Source organism: Pezoporus flaviventris, unplaced genomic scaffold (assembly GCF_033815535.1).
Source record: "Pezoporus flaviventris isolate CSIRO_AGI_PZ_B2104156 unplaced genomic scaffold, CSIRO_AGI_Pfla_v1 ptg000031l, whole genome shotgun sequence".
Taxonomy (NCBI): domain Eukaryota; kingdom Metazoa; phylum Chordata; class Aves; order Psittaciformes; family Psittacidae; genus Pezoporus; species Pezoporus flaviventris.
In genome coordinates, this window is record NW_026892579.1 from 1,316,842 (window position 1) to 1,344,112 (window position 27,271).

General features: G+C 40.2%; 1 protein-coding gene across 4 annotated transcripts in view; it reads right to left on the reverse strand.

Annotated features, from left to right (window-relative positions):
- NKAIN2 (sodium/potassium transporting ATPase interacting 2) overlaps positions 1–26,816 on the reverse strand; it is a 558,646-nt gene extending 531,830 nt beyond the window's left edge. For 3 of the 4 annotated variants that reach the window (XR_009744502.1, XR_009744501.1, XR_009744500.1), the window contains exon 1: positions 26,624–26,816. Coding sequence is in view for 1 of the 4 variants with exons in the window: in XM_061460014.1 (XP_061315998.1) it covers positions 26,624–26,677 (54 nt within the window). In the remaining 3 variants the exon portion in view is untranslated. The remainder of the gene's footprint in view (positions 1–26,623) is intronic. The other variant, XM_061460014.1, reaches the window with a different exon arrangement.
- Positions 26,817–27,271: the final 455 nt, after the last annotated feature.

The following is a 27,271-nucleotide window of genomic DNA, read 5'->3' on the forward strand; positions in this document are numbered from 1 at the left end:
CATCAGTGATTCTCAATGAAAACCGCAAAGCTGTAGTTCTTAACTTTCTTCATAAAATACAAAATGTTTTTTAACTTCTATAAACTACAGTCCCATAATCAGAATTGTAAACTCCAGAGGAACAAATTCCTGATGGTGCAAATTAGCATCATATGCTTTTCTTGCAGTACAGCATTCCTTTTACTTTCTTTCAGAGTTGAATAAAATGCACATATTGCACCCAGAATCTAGCTTTTTTTTTTTCCCAGTGCCCTCATATGGGTTCTGGAAAATCACTCTGGCCCAGTATTTTTACAGGGGAACCACAATTTTATGGATCCCATTTAAAGTAAATTTGTGGTTTGGATTCTACAAATGTTGTATCCAAAATTCAAAGTACAGTGAACAGGAGCTGTTGCTACAAACCCCTGTGAAATTATGTCCTGGTGTATTTCAGGTTATACATTTAAAACTGAGCTACCTGAAAGCAGTGGCCATTTCTGAAAACATGGTTCTCATCCTTCTAAAAACATCTTCCTAGTGCTTACAAGAATATTGACCAAAAAAAACAGGTACTAGAAAGCCAAAGGGATGAGTGTTTTTAAATATGCAGCATATGCCACAGTGCATCAGCTGATACCATAAGCTGTTCGTTTCTGAACCACGTGAGATCTTCAGCTGCTCTCAGCTACAAGTGAAGGACCTGTGTTAACCACCTATACCTGCCCCAAAGGCTGTCCCTACCCTGTCCCTGCTCCTCCCTTTCCCTCATGCTGAGGTCCCACACTCTGCTCTATTTCCCCCACATCCTCCCTGCTCCCACTGTTCTCTTTTCTTTCGTTCCTACCTGGGAAGTCCTTCTAAGGATGAATGATATTTAATTATGCTGAGAACACTGAGATGGAGAGCACTGCCCTTAGGGGCTGCCAGAAAACCAGCATCAAACTTAATGCCAGGCCTTGTTTTACTCAGCCATTTAAACTACCAATTAATTATACAGTAAATAAAGACTATTTCCACGGGGAGTCAAAGTGCAATCCTGACAATCTTGCTGGCAACTGCACATACCCAGATCAGGGACAATCACATTATGACAAACTTTGTGATTAATGAATTTATGATATTCAGACAGTGTCACAGCTGCAGTATTGCCTGTGGCCACATATTCAGACAGTGTCATAGCTGCAGTAGTGCCTGTGGCCACTGCTCTGTAATTCCACTGCCGCTTAAACCGCTGCATGACTCATGAAGGTGACTGTGACTTTGGACCTTGTACCTGTTGATGACATTTTGGACTCAGGATCTTCTTCAATCCAGAATCCAGACCAATCACTTCAACAGTGAGACTCAACTACCTTTGTGTGGCTACTGTGCCGCTGGGTGGGTACACTATACAATGTTAGGGCCCTTAGGAAAACGGCACCCCCAGGGACCAGTAACAGCTTCATCACCCAACTTACTTACCGGTATCAGTGAAGAGCCAGACACATGGGGACCCCACACCATATGCCCCGCCACCATCAGGGACACATCTATCATGACTCAGCTTGGTCTCAGCAACATTAAAGCACCTTACCCCTCTGACTCAGAAACTGCCAGGGAGAATTAACAAATACTTAGCATGCCATGGCTGTCCATTATGAGAACTTATTGGCCCAATGGTCAGTATTTTAGCTAATCTAGTGTCCTTTCTCTTTCTCTAGTGCAACCAGTGTTTTTTGCAGTTAAGAATGGATAGAATAAACCATGTGAAATTCTCTGATAAGGTGTACAGTAAGTCACACAGAGGTATTTTCAATCTGAGTAGGAATGAAGCATCCTTTCTAAAGTCATTATCCAAGACTTTATGATGTAAAATCACATAGTGATTTTATTAATGTCAGGATAATCAACAGAGGAACTACCAGAATACATTATAAGCTTTATCCAATTTTACATTTGACTTATTTGGAAAGTGGTACAGGAATCTTAATTTCAAAATGTGGGACTGGAACATTGCCTAATAGTTTTTAAAGTCAGATGAAAATACATGCCAGCAATTATAGTTTTGTCCAAGTTAACCATGCAATTCAGTTTCACAGCTTAAGTTCATATGCTTGTTTTGTATTTTAAAGAAATACTTCCATTAAGTACACATCAGAAATTACTCTTCTTGCTTCCAAATCACCATTTCTCTCACTAATCAAAACTTCTTCATTTCCTGTAACATTATCAGGTCAGACATTGTGTGTTTTTCCAGTCTAAGAGCATTAATTTATGATGAAAAGTTGGACTCCTGACATGGTTTCTTCTCCACTAGCCACATCTTCCTTCCATCCATTATTTGGTAACCTAGCGAGGATGTCAAACCTCACTTGGAACAGTAACAGGATCTTTGCAACATACAACCCACCTATTGTGCCTGTATACACTGAAGTTCAGGAAATGCAAACATGTCTCTGAGGTGGAAAAGCAATATCCAGAAGAGGCTGACAGATGAGAGCGCCACTCGACTTCAATCTACTCGGTACTTTTTGTGTCAATGAAATAAAATGTTATTTTTACTTGCTTTCAGTCATGCCAAATGATACCAAACGAAGGAAGAGGCAGCCTGACTCCCACAGAGTAGAACAAGGAACAGGGAAGGAAACAGGTTGAAAGATGAAAAATGAGGGAGGACTGAAATAAGAGGAGGCCCGGGGGAATGGGAAGAATCATGATGGGAGAGAATGGAAGAAATATGAAAAGCAGAACATGAGGCATGAAACAGGGCTCAAATGATACGGTTTAGGTAATCTGATGCTGGGGGAGAGAGACATCATAGTTTATCACTTCTAATACTGAACCATATACAGGAGCAGAGCTCTTTGCCTTTTTATTTTAAGAAGGCCAAATTAGGAAAGCAAGAGAGTAAGGAGTAGGTGGGTTGCAAGGATACAACAGATGGAACATGGACAAACCTAGAACAGAAGTAGGAAGGGGAAAAATGATACCCTGTGCATAACAGAAAGATGAAGAAGGGAGACATTTGGTGCAGTTGACAGGATCCATGTCTGGATACTGTAGGTCTCATGGTATCATGGGAGAATCTAGTGTTGAAGTTCAACTGTCCTTTAGAGTGTTGGCAACACACTGAGCGTTACTGCAGACCCTGAAGCTGCTGAAGACTCAAGAAACTGGAATCATAACAGAAAATCTACCCAGGAGATGGAAGCTTTTTTTCCCCATCTCAGGTTTTCACTCAACCCCTAGGCTCATAAGAGATTACGAGGTTACTGACACCAGATCATGACAGCCAGAAGAACGAACACAGAATGTAATCAATGGCTAGATCTTGTTATTTTGAGCAACTATTTCTGGATGTGAGAAATTTTGACAAAAGGCTTCTTAACTGCTTGCTGAGAGCAGATAATCCTAAAGACTTAAAACTCAAGAGTCAAGTACCAGGTCCAGCAGGAAGCATCCTTTGGCTTTGGATGGGCACCTCTGCATGACCTAGAGTCAAAGGAACTGTACATCTTGCATGTCTTGATGTGCATGTCAGCACACAGCTGTGAAACACTCTGCAGACACTAGACACTACTAATGATGGACATAAGGGAGGACAAGAAACCTTCAGTAACTCAGTGACTCTGCAGACTGAACGAGCAGCTAATAGGTTTTGAAATGGAGGAATTCAGTGCCTTTTGTTTGCATGGGTATGCGTAGCATGTGTTTCTAATGAGAAAAATTACAAAAATGTTGATAAAAAGTTTGGAGAAAAGGCAAATGCAAATTTTAGAAAAGCGTCAAGAGGCACCCTCTGCAGGTTTAACCTTCTGCCCTTAGAGGTTACACCAGTAAGATACGCGTTATGATATTGTTTATACTCATATGATCACACAGCTCTCTCAGCATATATTTCAAAAATTATAATGACCACAGGTAGTTGGAAAAAAATTGCGTTAAGAATACCCCTAAGAGCAGAAGCAATCAGAATTCTAGATTGTTGCTCCAGAAGTTTGTTATTCTTGTATCCTTGCATACCAAAAGCTCTGGCTACTTTTTCAAGTCCGAATCTTGTTAGGGAAAAAAAAAGAAAATAGTAACAGAAAAAAAAAAAAAAAATTTGTATCTTTAGGGAGATTAAATCCAGATGATACCCTGTACTAAGGGTACGTTGGCGCAAGCCTACAGTGCTCAAGTCCTCACTGACACACAGCAGTGAAGTGCAAGGAACTGTGCCTCATAAGGACCCACAAAACAAGGAAGGAGGGCTACACTAGACACTTGTTCAGGGGTGTATATCTGTGAGGGAACTGGGCCTGAAATTCTACTTTTCCTTTCTAGTAATAAAGAATGAGGACTCTCTACAGCATAGGAAGGAGGATAAAAACCACATCCATTGGTGCACAACTGATTTCACATCATATAAATAATCCGAGAATATCCAAAACAACTGCTAAAAAAAATCAGCATTTTCCATGTTTACAAAATCCTGCAGTGGTTCTACATTGAAAAAATAAATCAGCTTGTGCAATAAACTTCCACTTTTCAGCTCGGAAAGTCTCAATTTTTTTGCAAACTTGAGCACTTGACAATGACAAATTTGAAAGCTGCCTTTGACAGAACAGCAAACCTGAGGAATCACTTTTTTCCTCTTTTTGTGATGCGTGTTCTGCCGGTTTTCAAGCCACAGGTATAATTTATATGTAATTTTTTCCCGAATACTACTTCAACCATTGAAAAAAGTAAATATTTTAAAAACAGTATATAATCATTTGGTAAGAATATCTAAGTAGTATTTAGTGGTAATCGAAAAGAACACACAGTTTTACAGTATGTGCTATATTTTCTAAGACAGTCAAGGAATAAATGAAAAACTAAAAATATTTTAAGCTTAACATACATGGTATTGGGTAAAGAAAAATAAAGTACATAATAGAATCATTCTATCAATTGCGATTTTCATGTTTAATTGAAACCTGAACATTATCCTCAAAGAGATTCCTTGAAAAAGATGGATGAAATATAACCCAAGATGAAGCTGTTAGCCCAGACCGAGTTTTGCAACCAGTACAGCTACTGGTTTGATAGCTGTTGCTCTTGATTAAATATGCCCACATAAAATATTTTTCTAAAGTTAATTCTCCAGACCAAATTAATGATGAGCATTTCCAAATATTTGTTTGAATTGGAAAACATGAATGATTCACTTTGATCATTCTAACAATATTTATTTCTGAAGCTGCCTAGGAAATAAAATTATATTAACATTGAAGAAAAAACTTCTCAGAGGAAAGTTTTACATTTTGAAATCAGTCAAGCTGAATATGAAGCTGACACCATACTTTGGTATAATTATTTATTACTGCTTAATCAATGACAATGCTGCAACCTCAGCTTTTATGTTCATGTGAAATGCAGACAGACTGTCATCCTCAAAATATCGCTATGAGTTAGCTGTGTATTGTAAGAGTCTGAAGATGCAATGTAAGAGCATATATGTGTAACAAGAGCTAGAGTGTTTGTGAACAACAAAAAAATCTATACCTTTCTGGATTGCCCCCAAGAGGGACTCTCAGTAAAAACATTACATAGATGGTAGTAAAACAAAGCTACTTTACACTACTGCAGAGCTCAGGATAACAATCTTGTATCCTTCAATAAGGCAGGCACAATGACTTGTTCACCTGACCTTTACTTAAAGGATCACCACTTTAAAGCCAAGTCACCTTCTCAACTCTCTTTTCAATACCACTAGCACCTGAACTTCCATCTCACCAGGTATTATCACTGGCAGTAAACTATACACCTTAAGAAAATTTTCAAAGATATAAAAGCAGATCTTTTATACTTTATTGATTGCCATAAATCTTTCATATTCTAGGCTGCAAAATATGAGGCAACATGAATGGCAAAATAACAGTATCCTTTTACTTTCCAATCCATTCTCGGAAGAGCTTTCATAATTAAGGAGGTTCTCAATGGCCACATAAGGAGACAGCACCAATGATAACCACTTCCAGACTATATTTCTATTTCTCCAGGTGACCAGGAATACTGTGAAGTTTATAACCTTTGACAATTTACTTATATTTCCATACTACTATAACCACTCAGACAGCTTTGTCAGACAGGAATCTATGTTATCTGGTATTTTTATATAGTGATAGGAGAACGCAGCTGTAGTCTAACTTCAGTACTGCCATAAAAATTAACAGGACAGATGTCTCCAAATACTGAAGATATTCTTTGCCTTTTTTCACTATAATTATTTTTGTTTTCTTTAGACCCAGTGATAATCACTGTCTACATTTTTTGTCATAACATGAAATAGTTATTCACAAACACAGTATGACTGGTCTTGTGCATGTGCTAGATAAACAGAACGAAAATATACTTTGAATATAACAGAAATTTGGCTTTAATTTTCTTAAATTAATCTTTCTTCATATACAAATTCTAGCTACTAGTATATATTGGGTTTATGTGGAAAGGTTTTGGTAGCAGGGGCATGCTAAAGAGTGTCTTCAGTGTCCAACAGAGTCAACACCACCCAGCTCCAAAATAGACTCATCACAGACCAACCCTGAGTCATTAGCGATGGTAGTAGTGCTTCTGGGATAACAGAGTTAAGAATGGCGGAAGAACACCCGCACAAATGCAGCCAGAGAGAGGAGTGAGAATATGTGAGAGAAACAGCTCGGCAGACCCCAAGATCAGGGCAGAAGGAGGGCAGGAAGTGCTCCAGGCACCAGAGCGGAGATTCCCCTGCAGCCAGTGGTGCAGCCCATGGTGAGGCAGGCTGAGCCCCTGCAGCCCATGGGGGTCCATGGTGGAACACATATCCTGCAGCTCATGGAGGACCCCACAGTAGAGCAGGGGGATGCTCAAAGGAGGTTGTGAGTGGGTGGGAAGCCCATGCTGGAGCAGGCTCCTGGCAGGACTTGTGGCCCTGTGATGATACAGAGAAGACCACGCTGAAGCAGGTTTGCTGGCAGCATTTGTAGCCCCTTGGGGACTCACAATCGAGTAGGCTAACCTTGAAGGACTACACCTCATGGAAGGGACCCACAATGGAGCAGGCTGTGCCTGAAGGACTTGCATCCATGCAATGGACCCACGCTGGCACAGTGCATGAAGAACTGTAGCCTGTGGAAAGGACTCACATTGCAGCAGTTCATGGAGGACCATCTCTTCTCCTCCATGAACTTCTGGGGAACCACATGCTGGAGCAGCAGAAGAGTATGAGGAATATTCCCAAGAAGGAAGGAGTGGCAGAGACAACGTGCAATGAATTGACTGCAACCCCCATTCCCCAACCCCTTGCATTGCTGGAGGGGAGGAGGCAGATAAACCTGGGAGTAAAGTTAAGCCTGGGAAGAAGGGAGGGGTAGAGGGAAGGTGCTTTAAGATTTGGTTTTATTTCACATTATCCTACTCTGACTTGATTTAGCAAATTAAATTAATTTTCCACAAGTTGAGTCTGTTTTTGCCTATGATGGTAATTGGCGAGTGATCTCTCCCTGTCCTTATCTCGACCCCTTTCATTTTATTTTCTCTCCCCTGTCCAGCTGAGGGAGGTACTGATAGAGCAGCTTTGGTGGCACCTGGTGTCCAACCAGCATCAAGTCACCACTTTATCAGTGCTCCTTAAAGAGAGAATAACTTGTATCTGTGTAAACATTCACATAGCATATATTTTAATGATACTGAGATAGCACCTGATATGCATATAATTGCCCATCTGTTTCCATAAATTACATTTAACATAACATTTAATCACTTCCTATAGAAAAGGAAGTCAGATACATATACTCTAAAACTTTACTGGGAGATGGTATAAAAAAAAAGGAAGAAATGAAAAAGTAGCCAAGAAAATGATTTCTACTTAATTTTTTTTTTTTTTACAATATTTATAATTGCAAATATAGGTGAGTAATGAGGAGGTAGTTCTAATACTTGCAGGCACTACATTCAAAAGTAATCAAGAATGGAAAAGATCCATGATCGACTTTTGTATTGCCCAGTATAAGGAGCGGTCTAAGCTTTACAAATGCCAAACATCATCATCCGGTTAATCTTTATGCCTATAAAAAGAAAAAGAAAAAAAACAGAGAAAACACAAAAGAGAAGATTACAGGAATTATAACAAGCAGCACATTTCCAATGAAGTAATCATACTTTTTATTACTGGCAGTCTGGATGAAAAACTGAAGCAATATAGCAAAGCCACTACATTAATGTTTTTGACAATGAAAACAAAACCATAATGGTGGCTACCAATAATTTCCTTGAGTCACTTGGCTGATACACAGGTTTCATGGACTGTTAGTCTGGCAACTGAATCAGAGCTCCCAAAAGCTAAGACTTTCAAAGCTGCCAGAAGGGCATTTGGGTGTCCATTTTATATTTAAATGTTAACAGATTTGGGTGACTGATAACAGGGGCAGCCTTCAAAACCTTGCGTTTTGTTTTCACAAACTCAGAATTGATCTGTTGAAAGCACACTTGCATGAGCAGACAGACACTGGAAACATGAAGGAACATCACTGACCTTTGGTAAGACCAGAAAGTACACCATTCATCTGACAGTAACAGAACTGCACTTAGAAAGACTGTAGGTCATACTGTTTCAACTGTAAGGGGGGTCTTTCTGGTGTTTTTTCTTCCTTGTCTGGCAGATGGCAGTAAGCAACATTAATCGGATGGATATGCAACAAATAAGCCACAACATCCTTTTTCCCCCCCTCCAAGATTTAAAGGGCAACAAAGCCAACGGGAAGTAGAGATAAGGAAAACAAGGCAGTTCTGCCAGTGGGATACCACGAACAGAGTCACAGAATCACAGAACACCTCAAGTTGGAAGGGACCAAGGATAAAGACCTACATGATAAGAATCATGTAAGAATACAGGACAACAGTCAGCAAAGACTCCATTTTGTGAAAAACATGGTTCAGGGACATTGAAAAGAGCACCCACGAAAATTACTCAGAAAATAAAATAAAATAAAATTCAAACACCATAATATCTTTAGCTGTTCTGGAAATTGCTCTAAGGAGCTATTCAGAGAACTAAAAGAGCCATAAAGGGATACTTAAAGGCAAAAGACCAGACTCTGGTGGCCCTGTGCACTGCTGTTGGCCCCTCAGGTGTGGCCTAACACACCTGAAGGGGACTCTCAAACTCAGCCTGCGGCAGGCTACACAGGCATGGTGCTGCTGTGCCGAGAGGGTGCAGAGCTAAGGCAATGAACAGAAAGGAGCGATGTTATGACAGTTATCAGGCTGCCCAGATTTAGACTTATTCATTATTTCTCCCAGGCACACAGAACTCTTAAGTATACTCCTTCTTTTGTGGAAACTGTCTTTAAAATCTCACTGAATAAAATCAGACCATGACCAATAATGTAGCAGAAGAAAGCAAGCTGAAGAAATTTCCCTTTGCAAGGCTTTTTTACTGATGATGACAGGAACAACCACATCTTCGAGTACAAGCAAAAAAAACCAACTTCTGTTTGATCCTTCTACCTTAAGCCTGCTTTTCCTGACAAAGCAACTTGGTGTTGTAATAAAAGTAGTTTTTATAAGGAATCTTCTCAGGAGTTTAGTTAATGCTTTTTGTAAGACCTTTTCATTCATGAAGATGCATTTGTCCTGGGGCCTGAATCTAGTTTTTTGGTAACAGCGATGATTAGTGTAACTAAGTTTTGAACCATTTTACTAAAGAAGAAATTAAGCAAGATCACTTCTGAAAGGGAAAGCATTAAGCATTAAAGTTTTAGATCCATTTTCCACTGATTGATGTCATAACTCTGGGCAAGTGACTGAGATTATTTCTACCCGACTCAATACCACACTAAACAATTCCCCAGTGTACAGCTGCTCTTAATATTATTTATGCATCTTATAGCTCCATCACAGAAAACAAGAAGTCCAAGGAGATGAGCCCAGGTACATTTCTTTAGGGAACTCTTCTATTTCACACATATGGAGCTCAGGTCTCTTTTTTCTTTCTCTGTCCTGTTGGCCCAGACTGAATCAGAGATGGACAGATGCTCCCATTTCCCCAGGGCTGCTGGCAAGGGAACTGTCTCTCAAGACAGCTGAGAAACAAAGGCTTCAGCCCCAGCCCACTTAAGAGGGCAATTAATGGATGTTTTTTTCTTGTGTGCAAAATAACAAGTCAGTTACTATGTGAAAAATGGGCAGTACTACAGCTGCCACCGCTCCTTCCCCAGACACATCATGACAGAAGTGACCAAGCCTCCCCCAGTAGGAAAAGAGCAATCTCAGTGTCTGACTCCAGTACGGGTGGCAAGTGTGGATCCTAAACCCACACAGATGCCTAATGTGGATGTGGGTGGACACGTAAACCCAGCCCATAAGGGGGACGAGACACCTTCCCCATCCCCAGCATCACCCCAGGAGTACTTGTACCTGCCCTTCTCACTCTGTTCAGAGAAACCAAGCAACTAGCTTGAATTTTAGTAGACTCTCTAAATATATTCAATATAAACTACAGATTTGCTACTGGGCTAAGCATGTTAAGGCTTTTTTACAAAATGAACTTTAAGTGCATGTGCTTGCTGCTACAGCACATAAGCTAAAAGTATGGGTTTTTTCCATCCACACCACTCAAATGGCTCAGCTCTTCTCTCCTAGGATTAGCAAGCCACCAATGCCTGGGATGAACAGAAATGCAGAGTATTTCTCCACCAAAGGATACATCAGAACTGATGGTCAGCAATACTGGTTACTGGCATAACAAAGACATCCTTGTATGCATGTGACAGTCCACCCTTGTTATCTCTACAGACCTCCCTGTTCTGCCAGGCACTGTCTTAATACGTCTAAAGAAGGGACAAAACTGATGAGATCTCTGGTCAGCAAGATCCAGAAGCTGGTGTTTTCCATATGTATTCACTTCTGCAGTTTACACCATCTCTGAACAGTTCTGTATTTCTGTGTTCCCAGCAGGGTCCTGGGTCTTGCCACGTCCACTCATTACCCAGGTTCCTTTTTCTTTTCTTCTGCTCTCCTTCCTCTTCCTCTCAAATTAGAAGTCTAGCATTGACAATAATAGTAGAAAGTAGCAAAATTAATGACCTTTCCCATTTAATTCGATGACATAAATATGAAACATCTATCATCTACTCAGCTTGTAGGTCTGCTTAAGACTAATTCACCTCTGACACATGCACCAAGATAAATTCATCTCTCTTTCTAATATACTTCCATTAGTATCAGATTTATCATCCATTCTCCCTAAGTCTTGAGTACCACCCATGCAGCGTAGGTGAAGATGACTTTATTCAATTCAACAGTATTCTATTTTAAAAACTCACAGCACACACATTCAGAGCTATGACTTCATTCAGGCATATTTGCTTAAGCTGTTATCTCCTTTGTTGCAACACTGAGCTGAAAATGGATACGCAATCTATCGTTCATATGCATCCTTTATTAAACATATAGTTTAAGACTCTGCCTGTGCCTAAGCTACATCTACTAATCTTTTTCCCCAAGAAGTCCAGTTTTCCAACTCAAGCTGTAGAGGCATGTGAGTTTTTCTCTGAAAGTCCCCAATTCCATGAAATATAGAGGGTCATCATGTATACACAGCAGAGCACCTACAGCATGTGAAACATCACTGCTTTAAATAAGAATTTGACATCAAATATCTGCCACATCATTGAGACATACCCATTTTTTTCTTGTTAGATAAACATACATGCATTTCCTGTTTATATATCCATATATTGAACAAATGTTTCAAACTGGCAGGCTTCCTTCAGCCTCTTTATCTCATATGAACCACAAATCTCTGGAAAAAAAAAAAAACAAAACCACAAAACACTATTCTCTTTGACATTTTGGATTTCAGAGCAGTATAAAAAGTGGCTGGTCCAGAGTAAAGACATCTCCATGAAATTAAATTCCCCAAATTCAAAATCAGTCCCATCTGTGATGTATTTTCTTTCCTTCCTCTTCCCTCCATCTGCATCCCCACTTTTCACTGTCGTTCTGTTACTATGTCAGATACCAGTTCTTATTTCCTAACGGCACTTCTTGAATTCAGTCAGCTTTACTGCCATTCTGTTCACTTACTGTCAGTGGATTTTCTTTCACTAAAGATGCATTTCCCCAAGATGCACAGTATTTTGGGGAACCTTTCTGCTTCTTTTTCTTTTTTTTCTACAAGAGAACTGATATTCTCTCACATGTTTAACCACGGTTACCTATGGGAACAAAGACAATAGTCAGGTGAAATGCTGGTGGATTTGTTTGGCAATACATTGCCTTGTCACCAAACAGTTCACTGATAACTGCAATCAAGAAGACTCATGAAGCCTCAATGGCATATGAAAGAACCAGAGTGATTCTATTCAGAAATACTTCATATTTATTAGTAGCTACTTAGTAGGCAATTCGTGCTGCTTACAGAGCTTAGTCGATAGCTGTACAAGCAATATTTCTCACAGCAGCAGCAGCAGCAGCAGATGGCAAGCTAATACAAAAAATATCAATTAAGCAGTGGCTCTATGTACCTTTTCCTACTACCAAGGCATTCAAAGGAAGTAATACAAGCAGAACCTAAGCAGTGAAAAGATATGAACAGTGACAAAAAGAGGGTATGAAAGAAAATGGCTCTCGGATACTCCATTAGTGCCTGTCAGCTCTTGGAAAGCAGAGACTCAGTCACAATTATGAAGGTAAATAGTGCTTATAAGGATGAATTTTATTAACTCTGTTTTATAGCTTTCCTATTTACAATTATATACATCTTATTACATAAACAAGACCGAAGAAATAGCTTCCTTTTTTGGTTTTGTTTTGGGTTTTGTTTTATTTTCTTGATGTATTGTGCAGATCCATAAGAAGATGCTCTAATTTAACAAATCCAGTTATAGCAGAGTGTGTGTGACTGGAGGGAACAGGAGGGAACTGAGTGAGTATCTACCTTTCAACTCTGCTTTGCTTTAGACCTGGCCTGCTTCAGAAGCAGCACATTCCATCCATCACGCAGTATATCTGCCGCGACAAGTGATAACACCCCCGCAAAGGAGTCCTTTATTCTCCAGGTCCTCTGTCAGCAAGCCACCTAAAGAGACTAGGGCCCTACAGCTGGTCCAGGCAAATCATAGGTTGCCTACCGAGGAGAGCTTGTCTGTGCTATTGCACAGCTGACTACAAAGATTAAGGCACTGAAAGCAAATACAGAGGAGGGAGACAGAAAAAAAAAAAAAAAAAAAAGAGAAAAAAATGGTCCATATATACCTATTCCTACCATGGAGTAGGTTCTGCATGGGGGCAGAAAGAGCATAGGTACTCTGTGTACCCTACATACTAATCAGGACCCCATATTCTCTATCAGGTTGGTAGAGGTGCTGGTTCTTCCAGAGCATGATTTAGAGCACTTCAATTTTCAAAGTTTGAAAATGCTGACAAAGAGCAGTGAATTCCCCCCTAGAGGCACCTGCCTGTCTCCATCATCTTGATAGGCAGCCTAGGTGCTGAGGTAGCTGGTGGGAATTCCTCTCAGGTGCTTGCATGGATGGGAAATTATGGCAGCAAATAAAAAAGAGGTACAATGCTCTCCAAGATCTCCAATAACACACACTAGGAATACTTAATTTAAGATTATGCCAGCTGGTTAGTGAAAGACCTTGTATTACTCCTGCAATCATAGGGAGACTTCTGATAAGAACTTCGTAGATACACATCTTCCTTAAGGGATTATTAAATGCCTACAGAAATGCTTTTCCTTTCCAGGGCCAACTTCCTTATGGTACCACTACTCACAGTGTGGGGTATTTAGTAAACCCACCACCGTGTAAAACATTATTAACTTACTAATTTAATGAAGAATGTCCAAGGAAGCATTTATTTTCTCACATATTAGGAATATTAACTGAAGAACAGAATTTTCTAAACTATGTTTAATAAAAAATAAGGATAGTCTAACATTCCTGAAACGTTAATGTGGAAGCAAACCGTGGCCCAAAAATCTAGCCAGAACAACATAACAACAAGAAGTGCCAATCAAATGTATTTATGTAAATTTGTAAAACTGCTTTTCAGCTCACCATCAGCTCCTGTCAAGACAATTACTGATCAATATTCTGTCAAGTATAACATAATTCTAGAGATTTTCTTTATCCCGCACCTTAACCTTAGACCTGCTGAAATTCAACTTAAGTAAAAAAAAAAAAACAAAACATGTTTACTTTCTGACCTTTTAAAAAATATTCTCTAAGCACATTTTACCTTTATCAAATTTGAAGTTCTAAAGCGATTCGGGTGGCTGCATTAGAATGCTGACCTTATACAAGCTGTAGGATGGTTATGATGTAGAGTACCATACTTTTAGTGGAACTGCATAGTTACCCACCATCATACACTGATCACTTGGGTCTAGGCTGAACTTTATGTAAGAAACCCACAGCACAAACCCATGCTGCTCTAGGAAAGATCTGCACAATTAGGAAGACAGAATTCTCAGGAACCACATCATTCATAGAGACAGGTTCATCACATACTCCTGTTGATGCTGCACATGGAAATGGTCCTGGGAGATTACTCATCCCTTCCCCCAGTAAGCATGCCTCAGCACACTCCTCCCAACATATTTCACATCTTCAAAATAAATGGGATAAAAGCTCTAAACTACAACTCTCTGCTAAAGAAGACCAGAGACAACCCAGTGCCAGAGTCTCAAGTCTTTGACTGAGCACAAACCTCCTCCTCCACCTTCCCGCTGGATTATTCAGATAAGCAATTGAGGCAATTCACTGTGAAATCATTTAGCACTGCAAGAATGTGGCCAAGTCGGCAGCCATCACTGTGTTGAGGTAAGAAGAGTGCCAGCATTTCTTGGCCCTCTGGATGCCACCATTCACAGCTTACACAGAGGACACTGAGTATGTGTTCATCAGTCTTCCCCAGATCCCAGCCACAGCTTGGCACTAGAAACACAGGGAGACATCTGTTAGAGCAGCAAAATCTTGTCCTAAATCATGCAGGTGCAGAGGGCAGAAGCTCGGAATCAAGTTCTCCTGAAATCTAGCAAGGTTAAAATACAAGGCTGGTATCTCCCATATATTCCAGTTATGACAGACATACCTTCCAAACTGCCTCAGAGAGTGAGGTTCTAAAGTAGCTTTCTGGCACCTGTTTGTAGCACCAGTTTCCACTTTTATAGAGATTAAAAATACCCCAGACAATTAAAAACTTGTTTCCTTTTAAAGTTTACCACTGACTGTGATGCTATTCCACGTTTCTCTCAATCACCTAACCAGTCCAGCTATGAGGGTAAATGAAGTCCCCACCTTCCAAAGCCACCTTTATTGAATGTGTCCATACCTGCGCCGAACACCAGAACAGCTAGGTTCTAGACTGTGGTCATTCTCCAGAGACCTCAAGCTAAAAGGCAACAGGGAATTTACTTACTATAAATCTAGATTTTCTAATTCATATAAAAACATACTACCAGCATGTCAAAAGCCAGCTATTTTTAAATGGTGCAATCATAAAATGAAATGTCAAATATCAACTGTTCAATCCATTCATCACTGTAGCTCTGAATAACTGTCTTGTCTTAAATTAGTAAGGAAACTGTCTGGAAGAGATGCTGCAGTTTTACGACTAATAGATTTCACCTTCAAAAAAAAACATCACCCCAAATACTGCAGAACTTCCAATTTACTCAAATTTTGAAAAGCAAACATAAAACAGCAACAAACGAGAAATCAACATAAACACAGAGGCATGGGTTTACATCCCCTAAGCCAGTCTGAGCTAGCCACTATGAGCTATGGAGATCTGAGCTGACAGAAGCAAGCACGTAAGACTGCACACATGCAACTCATTACAGTAGCCAAATGCCAAGAGGTGGTTCCTGAGAATATGTTCTTGGATTTGATATGGCCAACAAACCTAGTTCATTGCAAATGGTTTTCTCTGGATGAGTTTACATTAGCTCTTAATGGCTTTATGATGGTACTGTGCCACATCTATATTCTTCTTTGCTCCAAATAGGTCCAGTTCTCAGCAGAAGTGACAGTGACCAAACCACCATTACAGCATCTGAGGAACTTTGGATAAATCTACTGAAATCCTTTTTTTAATCCTGATGGAATGAGAGAGACTAAGGAGTTACCATAAAATGCTTACAACTTGGAAATATCCACAGCACACCAGTCTTCCTTGTGGCTGCCCTAAGCTGATAGGGACCTGAATATCTGACCTTCCAGTGTAGGCATTCAGCACAACCTGAGAGACTCAGATGCTTCTGTATTTGGACAGCACCCTTCTCAGTCACCTGTTACAAGGGCCAAGTAATAACTGCTGGAAGTTCAAAATCTTACAGCCACAGCACTTGGAACAAGTACGTGAATAAGTCCCAAGATCCATCACTGCTTCATTCCTGCAGTTAATTAACTGAAACCATGAGAGCTCCGGAATCCCTCATCAGTGTAACACAGAGGAGGGTTACACTCATAACTTCTGTTGTCAGTGGTAGTTATGTGTATGTGCTGGACAGAGAAGAGCAGCTGTCCTCTAATAAGGTGCTAGTCATGACAAATATAATACTGACATGGGACCCACATAATTGTCTTCGTAAGCACACTGCAAAGCAAGAATGATTGCAAAATGCCAGGAACTAGGAAAAAAAACACATCATTCCCCTACACACTTTTTTTAATTTCAATTCACAAAGAACAGCACATTTCTGCAGCAAATAGGGCTTACTAGAACACCTGCCTTTTGTTGTCCTTATGCCTATCTGTGATATTACACAACAGATACTTTATCGGTGTCCATAAATAACTTTTATTATGCATCTGAAAAAGCAGTTTAGCACAACACAGAAAATACCATCCTTTCCAGCTGTTGAGGCCAACAGCTTTCTCCTGTACCTGCCATTACAGCCCTACCCCTGCATGATGGCTTTAATCTAAAAAAAAAAAAAATAAAAGAAAGAAAAAAAAAAATTGCGGAATATTGCATCCAGCTCCAGGTTTTTGTGGTACCAAATTCACTGCCAGCTCCACACTCAGGAAAGCCAGTCTGATAAAATCCAAAACAATGAGCTTTGTTTTCAGGAAACACTGAAGTCCATGTCTTATGTTAACACTACCAGTGCCATCATCTGGCTTGTTACCAGATGCTGTCACTGCCTGTAACTGCTACTAGTGTCAAAGAAAATAAAAGCTAACCAGCCTCAAGGACACAAGACAGGCATGGCCAAGAACTTAAAAATAAATTTAAGAAAAGAAAGAAAAAAAGGAAAATCAACTTTACAACATCCATATTTTCTTTTTTTCTTTTCCAGACAAGCCTCTTACTCTTTTGCATTCCTTTAGCTGCTAATGCGTTCATTTGTTTTACTGACATTTGCTCTGCCAATTTGAACAGTGATGTAATGACATAGGACTGCCTGATATCCAGTGGTACTTACAGCACCTTTGTCACTGGTGGCTCAAGTGCACAATGAACAGTATCTTGAGTTGAATCTATCTGTGGCTTTGTTAAGGCAACAATGACACACAACAGGCTTTTTTCTCCTTTTGTTTCTGTGCTCTGTAATAGAACAGCCTGCCACAGAGACTGTGACCAAGCATAATGAAAAACGCTAAGCCACTGTTGGTCATGGCAAAAAATTTGCAAACTTCACATATTGTTTAATTGTTGAAGAATGGCTTTTCAAAGATCCATGCATTGTTCTGAAGAGACATGGTAGCATCTATTTTCCTATCCTCACAAAAGCTTTCTATCTTCAAACAATAATATACTCGATTGAGGGCCAATTAGTAGTTATGAAGAAGTTTAAAGGAATTTTAGTAAACTGACCCATGGTGTGAATCACCTGGAAAGGAGCTACATAATTTCCTAAAACACTTAATCTTTCTTACACAAGTATTAGTCAGTACTTTAGATTCAAGACCCTTTATCTCCATCTTGTTCTTTTAGACCCATTTAATTCATTACTGTGGGATCAGACAGAGAGACAGTAAATGCTATTCAAAGTGAACAGGAGCAGCCCTTTGCCCCTTGTTCTAGATCTCTAGCATGACTTCCATTGATACAGAAGTAATATTATGCATCACTCAAAAAAAAAAAAAAAAAAGTTCCACAGTCTATTTTCTCTTCTTTCATACAAAGATAAGCAGGCTTAACAATATAATGAAGTAAATAAAGGTACAAGCAGAAGAGAAGCTGCAGTTCTGTTCCCAGCTGGGCAGCAACTCAAAGATCCCTATACAGTGGATGGAAGCAGGCAGCCACCTCCATAAGGCAGTTCAGAGCATATTCATTACATGTATAAATGAGATAGCATGAACCTTTCCATCTGCAGATGGTCCTGCATTTTTGCCTTCTGAAAGGTAACATGACATACAAACATGACAGGTATCATCATTTCAACACATCTCAGAAATTATAGTATTAACCTCACATACTGCCTTCTGTACAAGACTCAACTAATGGGAACTCCTTCATAAGAAAAGGAAGGGGGAGGAAACCAGACCTCAATCTGTTATGACATGAATATAGGATACAACAGACTTTTCCTATTCCCATTCATATAACTGTGAACTTTCCAGTTACATGTAACTGGTGACTTGTCACTAGAGATGCAGTCCACCATCCCAGCTGGGGGGGGGGGGGGGGGGGGGGGGGGGGAAGAAAAAGAAAGAAAAAAAACAAAGAAACCGTGTTAGAAAGCTGTTACTTCAAACAGCATAGGAAAATCTGAGAATCATTTATGCTGTATAAATGATACTTTTACTGATTTTAGCAATCAGTATAATAAGCAGCATTTCTTACATACATTACATCATCATGTAGGCAGCAGAGAACCAAGTTTGTCTATAAAAGCTAAATTTGAACCTCAAATGAAAGACATTTCAAGGTATCTGGATATATGTAAAATTTAAGTGGGAATCAGCAGAGCCCTAAACTGATAAACATTTCTCATAAGTTATGTATGAATTAAAATCAACTTTTTATTAAAAATGCATAAGTATGATCTGTGGTGAATAGAACTATTAGCTATGCATGTTTACTTCTTAGTGAACACAGAAATCAGTAATTTTTCTTCTAAATGTCATTTCTATCAGAGGGCTATAGAACGATAAAATGCTGAAACAATTCTCCAATGCCATCCAGCTGGTACATGTACATCTGGGGAGAGGGGAGAAAATAAACTCTGGAATGGGAATGTCATTTCAACTACAGAGTCCATTCTACTTTACAGCCCAGGTATCACTTCACAGCCCTTCTCTTTTACTCACTATAACTGGAAAAAAAAAAAAAAACCTGGATGAAAATAAACTATTTGAGGCGTTAAAAATATTGTTTTCAGTGCATTTTTTATGATTACACATTCTTTACAGCCATCCCTGTCTTCCTCCTCACTCCTGTTGGAAGCTACAGAAAAACATCCAAAACCCAAAGAGAGCAAAAATTTGTTTTATCCACTTGATTTTAGCATTAAAATTTTAGGGGCTGTTATGGGACGTATACACAAAAGCTGATAATTGCCCTGGTGAAGCCAGGCTTTTTAGTTTCCTTCCGCAGTCAATGCAGACATAAATACTCTTCCAAAACAGCATTTCTCAATATGCAGATCACAGTCACCTTTAAAACCAAAAAGTCCACTAGTGACTACTGAAAATGCAAGAGGAGGAAAATGTAAATAATAAGTACTGTGAATGGCAAAAGAGTATACAATGGGCCTGTGATTCCTCCTCTCCCAGCCCCTCCTGAGAAGCCTACTTAAGCTGAAGGACTGCTTCCTTTAAGACACAAATCTACAAGGAAGTTTAGGGCAAGAAATAATGTTAGTCAACTCAGACCTGCCCTCTGAAGGGTCCTTTTTGGACCAGAGAGGAGATTAAAGATCCGTCAGAAAGTCAAGATTTCTGACATACATTTTTTTTTTTAAAGCGTCATTTGGCATAACTGTCTCTTTTGGCATTTTACACCTAGGATAATCTCTTCAGCTCAGTGGAACCATGGGACCAAAAACGCAGTTTTCAGATACTGGCTGAATCTAAGTCCCTAAGTCCAGGGAGTCAAAACTTCATGCTAACTGAAACTAGATGCTGAGACCCATGTCATATGATGCATCAGCATACTGAAAAGACCTCAAATGGATTTAGATTCTTTACTGGAAAAAGTCATCAAGTAGTAGCTTACAAAACTTATCTGCTGCACTTGCATTGTACACATGTCCACAGCTCAGCCTGGGACAATAAAGTCACTACTGACTCCAAACATTAAGTTTCTGCTTTGAACTGTTCTGCAGTGGAACCTGTTCCTTTCTGTTCACTACAAAATGAGAAAATTCTCTCCACTGAATACAGAGAGGTTTCAGTGTCTTTTAAAAACACTTACTTAATACTTCTTTGTAAAGAAATGGGGGGGGGGAACAAAAGGAAAAAAAACAACAAACCAAAATAAACAAAACAAGAAAACACCCTGCCGCTCATCATTCAAGGTGCTAGCACAAATTTGTGTCAATATGAAATTAACTCCTACCGTCAAAGATTCTCCTCATGGCTATACAAGAAAAGTAACTTCACCAGATATTCTAGGTCCTTATATTCAGGCAGTTTATTCAGCTCCTCTCAACCCATTTAAGCCTTTCTCTCCTACCCATCATCACAGTATCTGAATGTTGAGTCTGCTCACTGAACTCTGAAGAAGTTCAGTTTCAACAAGTAGTGAATTAAACCTGCTATTCAGCTGGTCTGAAATCTTTTACTCCTGTAACTTAAAACAACATACTTTTCTTGAATTGGTCATTCACAATTATTATTCATTCACACTTTTACAAAAAATAATACTGCACTATTCATAGTGAACATCAAGCTACTTAAATTAAATGACATAATAGAGCATTACCTCTGACATTCACTTTTTGTATGCATCACTATATTCAACCTCTAGTTACCAGGAAAAAAAACCAAAACCAAAACCAAAACCAAACCAAAACCAACCAACAAACAGTTTGGTTATGAATCATCAGTATTTTATCTCAAGAACAGAAGAAAGTGTTTATTTTCTACCAAGGTCTCACGTAAAGCTAAAAAGGTTGCTACATATTTCTTTCATAGCAATAAAAGATGCTAGTTCTCTGAATTCATGATCAAGTTCCTGTTTTATATATTCCTACCAACACCTCAAAATCTCCTTACACAACAGCATCCGAACATACATCTGTGGAAAGTCTGCTATTCACGACTGTCTTATTTTCACTGCTTAGTAGAACCACAATGGTTTTGGATACAATGAAACTAAAACTTACACTTTTCTATCACAATTGAAACAAAGCAGGAAGCAGAACTTCAAGGTAGCACCGACACAAGTTGTTGACACAGTCACAATTTCAAAGGCAGTACTTATATTTAAGGACTATCTAAAACACAAGAAACAATTCTACTGTCTTTGTAGACTGATAAACCTACACATCTGCAGTCTAAGAGCAGCAACATAACTTTCAATTCCACATGGAAAGCCCATGCCTTTAATTCCCCTTTTGTTAGCAGAAAATGTAGGAACATGTACATGTCATCAGAATTTTCCACTTCTCTCCTACAGCTGCTACTGAAAAACTATTGGCAACAGTGACAATGAAACACAATTAAAACACACATGCAAAAAGAAAAAAACAACCCTCCCAAAACCCCAGCAATTAAAAGCATAAACACCAAAAAAAATCACTACTGCTTCCCCATGACAGAAATTTAAAACAAGAAAAACCAAACATGCTAAAAACACAAATGAAGTGGTTTTGTGTACTACTGGAAAATACCCTGATGATAAGCATGGTGTAAGAGCTTGTACTAACAAAACTATGTTCTTCATTATATAAAGCTGTACAGTAGCTAATCCTAAAGAGGATCTGGTGTGAATGCCACGACTTTGCTCTTTGAGGGACCTCACCCTAATCTGGTAAACCTCACACCCTGAAGGTCCAGAGACAATTCAACCTGCAAACTGTTAAAACACAGGTCTTTCCCCAAGCAAGAATATTCATGGTATTAAACTGTGCTAAACCTTGTAGGTAGATTTGTGATAGAGGCTAGAAGTTGCTATGATCCCCATTCCTGAAGTGTCTGAACAAGCATGAGGATATTTGCTGTTCATGTTTAAAAAAAGGCAAGCCAAAACATTACAGGACTGATCACTAACGCAGATTTTTTTCTCTAAGAATCAACCTCTGTTCTCTGTAGCTACACATACTGTTGTTTTATAGTGCACATGAGACTTTGAAAGGAACAGGGCACACTTCAGTCTTACGTCAAGTGTGCAATAAAGATTACAGGCATCTTCCATGATGTCAGAAGTCACAGAAGAGATGCGGCAGGCAATACTTCCCAGTTTGTATGTAATTAATTTCCTGGGTTTGCGTGGTCCCACCACTTTTTTCTCACCACAGATCAAATCCATACCTCTGTGTGCAATAAGGTAGCTAAATATGTGGTTATGGATGTTGGTATCACAGGTAAGTATAAAAATAACCTCAGTTGATACAGTTTTTGAAATAAAGTATTTGAATTTTCTCTTAATTCACATTATTCACTTGTGGAAAAGCACAGAACAAGGACATATCCATATAAGATGCTAGTTTTTCAATCATTTTTTCCACTAGCTCCAGGCAAAGATAAAGACTGGGCCTACGTTATCAAAAGGAATCAAATCTGGATGCCTTTGTCATTCTGCGTGGCCACAATGACATACCAGGCCAGTGGCTTCAGCCAGAACTGTAACTGGAAGAGTTCACAAAGAGATAAAACCAGGTTGGGTGTCTTATGCCTCAAACAGCAAGGTGTTAGTGAGGATAAGGAGAGACTGCAAACATACATTTTCACGCCTGTGAAAAAAACTGATTTTCAGAAACTGGGGACTTTGTGCCCATTATAATACATGCTTCTTTATAGCATCAGACTGAATTCCTCAGAATCACTAACTGGCCCCTGGGATAGATGCAGCTTGTTTAAAATTTTACATATTTTTTAATATGTATGGAATATCTGAACTGCATTACACCTTAAAAAAGGAAAAAGAAAAAACAGGGAAAATGTACAATAAAATTACATAAATAAATTCAGTAAATTCAGATAGAAACTGAGAAAAGGTAATGCACAAATGAATTATCTCTCATCTAATTAGCCTTGAGAGTACAGCAGTCCTTGTCTGACAGATAGAAACAGTGAGGCAATGATTTCTGAAGACTTCAAGTTTCCTGAAGAAATGTTGTCCTTTCTCATCACTGCACTTTAAGAAAAGAGCTTCTAGGTTGAAAACATGCAGTACTTTTTACTGTTTTGCCACTACTCCCAGTTCTCCCAAGCAGCAACAGTGGACACATATAAAGTTCCAAACTGGTTTCCATGGGGTTCTTGAAGCTTTCTACAAAGCCCAATAAATCTTGTCAATTTCACCTTTGCTGCTCTTGCTATTAAAAAGACTAAGCAACAAGATACTAGTGTTACTCATGCAAGCTATTAATAGAAAAGGTGACACTCAAAAATAAAAAGGTTTAAAGCACAAAATGCCATAGCAGAGAATTCCTTCAGTGTAACCAGGATAGTTGACATACAAGAAGAAACACAGAACCCCTATGCCCAGGGTTATCTTCACGTAGACAAAGGACAACAGAGAGCAAAATTAGTACCTTAAAAAAAATTAAAAGATATTTTGAAATAATTAGCTGTGTACACAGAACCCAATGCCTTGGTTGTAACATTGACAAAATTAGCTCTTACTTGCTGTTAATTCTTCTCATTGGCTATAAATGTGAAGGTAAATGAGCTGTCTGAGGTTGTTTTCCATAGTACAAATGAGAGCACAAACAGGAAGGTATATGTTAATAAGCAGGGGAGTAATGATCAGTATTCCTTTGAGAACAGAAACATTCCTTGAGGTTTTTTATAATCTGATAGTACAGTATGCTGCCTTAGCTATAAACATTTAAAATGCATTTATGAAAATAATTCTGCTGTGCAGGGTCTCTCAAGTCGATGTAGCTCTACTCCTGCACCAGTATTTGAAACAACCACTTTTTTTTTGTCCATTCACAACATCTACATCATTTATACATGTACAGTATGCAATGGCTTCTCTAATGAACTGCAGTATTCCTCAATATTATTTATTGTACAGTGCCTACAAAGATAAATTAGATCACCACTCCCTAGCTCTGCAGAGATGGAAGAAAATATTTTTAAAAAATGGAAGAAACCTTTCTTCCCCTCAAACGGAAGTGTATTTTCTACTCCAAGTATGACCATTTTAAAACTAAAACTCAGGTATCAGTAGTAAATAATCTTCACACTAGAAGTTTTTTTGCATTTTTTTAAGTATGGTTATCATTTTAGAAATGCCTCCTATGCCCATCTCCTCAGGCAAGAAAACTTCTTCCTCCTCTCTGATTTGCATCGGCATTAACGTGGCTGCTAATTCTAGGATGAATCTTGACAGCATTTGCTCCTTTAAGTAGCCTTTACCTAAGAAGTAGTGACAACTGATCTATCACCCACAGGCCTACTTAGGAGAATTAAGTCTCCTTGACTTAAAACTCATGACCTGTTCCCATCTGATGGCATATGGCACATGAAAGACTATGACGTGATTTTAAGGAAGTGCATCTTTTTTTTTCCATTCACAAGCCTTTTTGCTCATGTAAAAGATTATTCCTGCTTTGGATCTAGCTAAATGTCATTATATAGGCTGAGTGTGATTCAGAGGTTTGTGTTGCTGCTACCACATTTTTTTCTTGTTCAGTAAAAAATTTCAAGTTTGCTTTCAGTTTATGAAAGGATGTCAAAAGTTCACTTCAGCTACTCCAGAACACAATATTTACTTTTTTAAAATAGGACTATAGATCTATATTTGACCCTGTAGTTTACGACCACTTTTAGCTTACAGTAATGCTACAATTCTATATGAGCTTACCTGCTTATCCACCTGCTGATACATTCCTATGGGGCACTTCCGTTGATGTTCTTACTATGAGTTTTGCATGTATTTTTCTCACCATGAGTTAGCAAATACATTTTCCTTTACAGACTTTCAGAACAATAATAATTTAACATAATAGTACATTTCATAGTCATCATAACCCCTAGTTGATGAATGCATAAAAAAAAATAATAAAATCAACCTTTTATCTGCAAAAGGTACAGTTTAAACCATTTTTTGTTTCCTTTGCAAGGAAAAAAAAAAACAAAAACAAAAAACCCAAACTGAGAAGTATTCCTCTGAAACTTACATGGATATGAAGAACTTCAGGGATTAATTTTATGTTTCCAAATTGCTGGAAAAGGTTACATTCCTACCATTCCACTCAGATTCACTACTTCTAGTCAAGATTCTTTTTTTTTAGACAGTGTGCATGAATAAATCACATCTGATATGACACATGCAGCTACAAAGAATCGGGTAACTTAGGTGGGTATATACAGATAGCATGCTTCCCAGAACATGAAAGGATTAAAGGTTGATTATAACAGATAGAAAGACCATAGGCATTTTGAATTTCTGATCTGCTAACACATCTTCTTTTCCCTATGTACTGTTTTTACTGATTTTGGTCCCTGAAATCTACTGGGTTTTGTCTTCTGTAGTTCTCTTAGTACCTGTCTGCAAGAGAGGAATTGGTGACAATGCTGGTTGCTATTGATACCGACTAACACTTTCTCAGCAAAACTATTCAGTATAAGGTAGAGGGACTGAGTAACGTGAATTATTTCCTCCCTGCTATAAGGTTAACTGCTTGACAAAGGTGCTTCCAGCACATGAACACTTGGTCTAATGAAAATAAGAAATGGAGCATATTCCATTCATAGGTCTTTAGCTGCATGTCCCTGCATCCAAATCACATGAATTCTATATATCATGTATCTGATGTCACAACAGTAAAATAATCCAAGTATCTATTACAGGAAGAGATATTTCTCTATTTTCTTTACTTAAAACCCAGTCTCTTCTAAGGTGCTACAACACAATTGTATGGTCTCACTGTCTTGCTAAAAGGATCTATTTTTAGGCAGCTTCTTTGTTATCATTATTTCAGAGCCTACTTTTTAAACTCAGTCTAATTTCACTGGTAGCTGAGCTTACAAGCGCTGCCACATGTCTCTCCTAAAGGTAAGTATAAATATGTAATTGGTTTAGTTCTGTAACAACATAATGACATAACGTTAAAATCCACTGGCCATTAAGTCTGACAAGGTTGGGGGAAGGGTAGGCATAGGGGGGTGGGTATAAGAGCTCGGGCAGAACTTCACACACACCTGTATGGCAAACTGTTCGCAGGCTGTGCATCACCTCTGACACGGCCGCGTCCCTGCTTTACGCGAAGCCGGCCGGCTTGCCAGAGAAAATCAGGTACCAAGTTGAGTCAACGCAGTTTATTAACTCTGCCGTGCGCCCACCGCACCCTCCCTAGCAGAGCTTCCGCGAAACTACCTGTAATGCAGCCCTTGTGTCCCACCCTGCTACCTCACGGGTCCCCCATCCCGGCCCCGCGCCCAGAGCTCGGGCGCTGGCCCCGCGGCTTTCCATCGGGACAACGCGGGACCCGCCCCGCCGCCACCCCCTCCCCTCCCGGGGCTCCCTCTCGCCAACACCACCCCCCCTTCCGCGGGCCGCCCCCGCCGCCACTCACCAGCTGCGCGCCACACACCGCCACCAGCGTGCACCGGCCGCTGCAATAGCCCATGGCTCCCGGCACCCCGCGCCGCCGTCCCGCGCCGTCCCGCGCCGCGCCCACTCAGGCGGCGGGAGAGCACCGCCCGGCCGCCGCCCGGCTCCCGCCTGCCGCCAACGGCGCGCCCCAGCCCGGGACCCGCATGGGGGCGCGCCCGCCGCCCGCCCGCCCGCCCGCCCTAGCCGCGGCCGCAGCGCCCGCCGCCTCGGCGGCCGCCGGCAACGGGGCCGGCCACCTCCGCGGAGGGCGGCAGCGCCGGGGGAAGGGCGGCGGCAGGTGCCTGCAGGAGCAGCCGCCCTCTGCCGCGCAGCCCCAGAGGCATCTGGGCTTCAAAGTTTGCCCCCTCAACTCCGCTCGCAAACCATCAGGGCTCACAGCCGTCTGCGGCGGGGGGAGGCGCGGGAGCGGGGGGAGGAGAAGAGGAGGGAGGGACGGGAAGGCGAGGCAAGGGGAGGCAAGGCAGGCGGCGGTGCTGAGCTCAGTTCGCGGTCGGAGAGCGGCTTTCCTCCTGGCCGCAGCACAGCAGCTCCCCCACCTTCCTTCCTTCCTTTTCCTCCTCTTTCTCCCGGTAGGGCTCATGCAGCCCCAGCAGCGGAAACCCCTCGC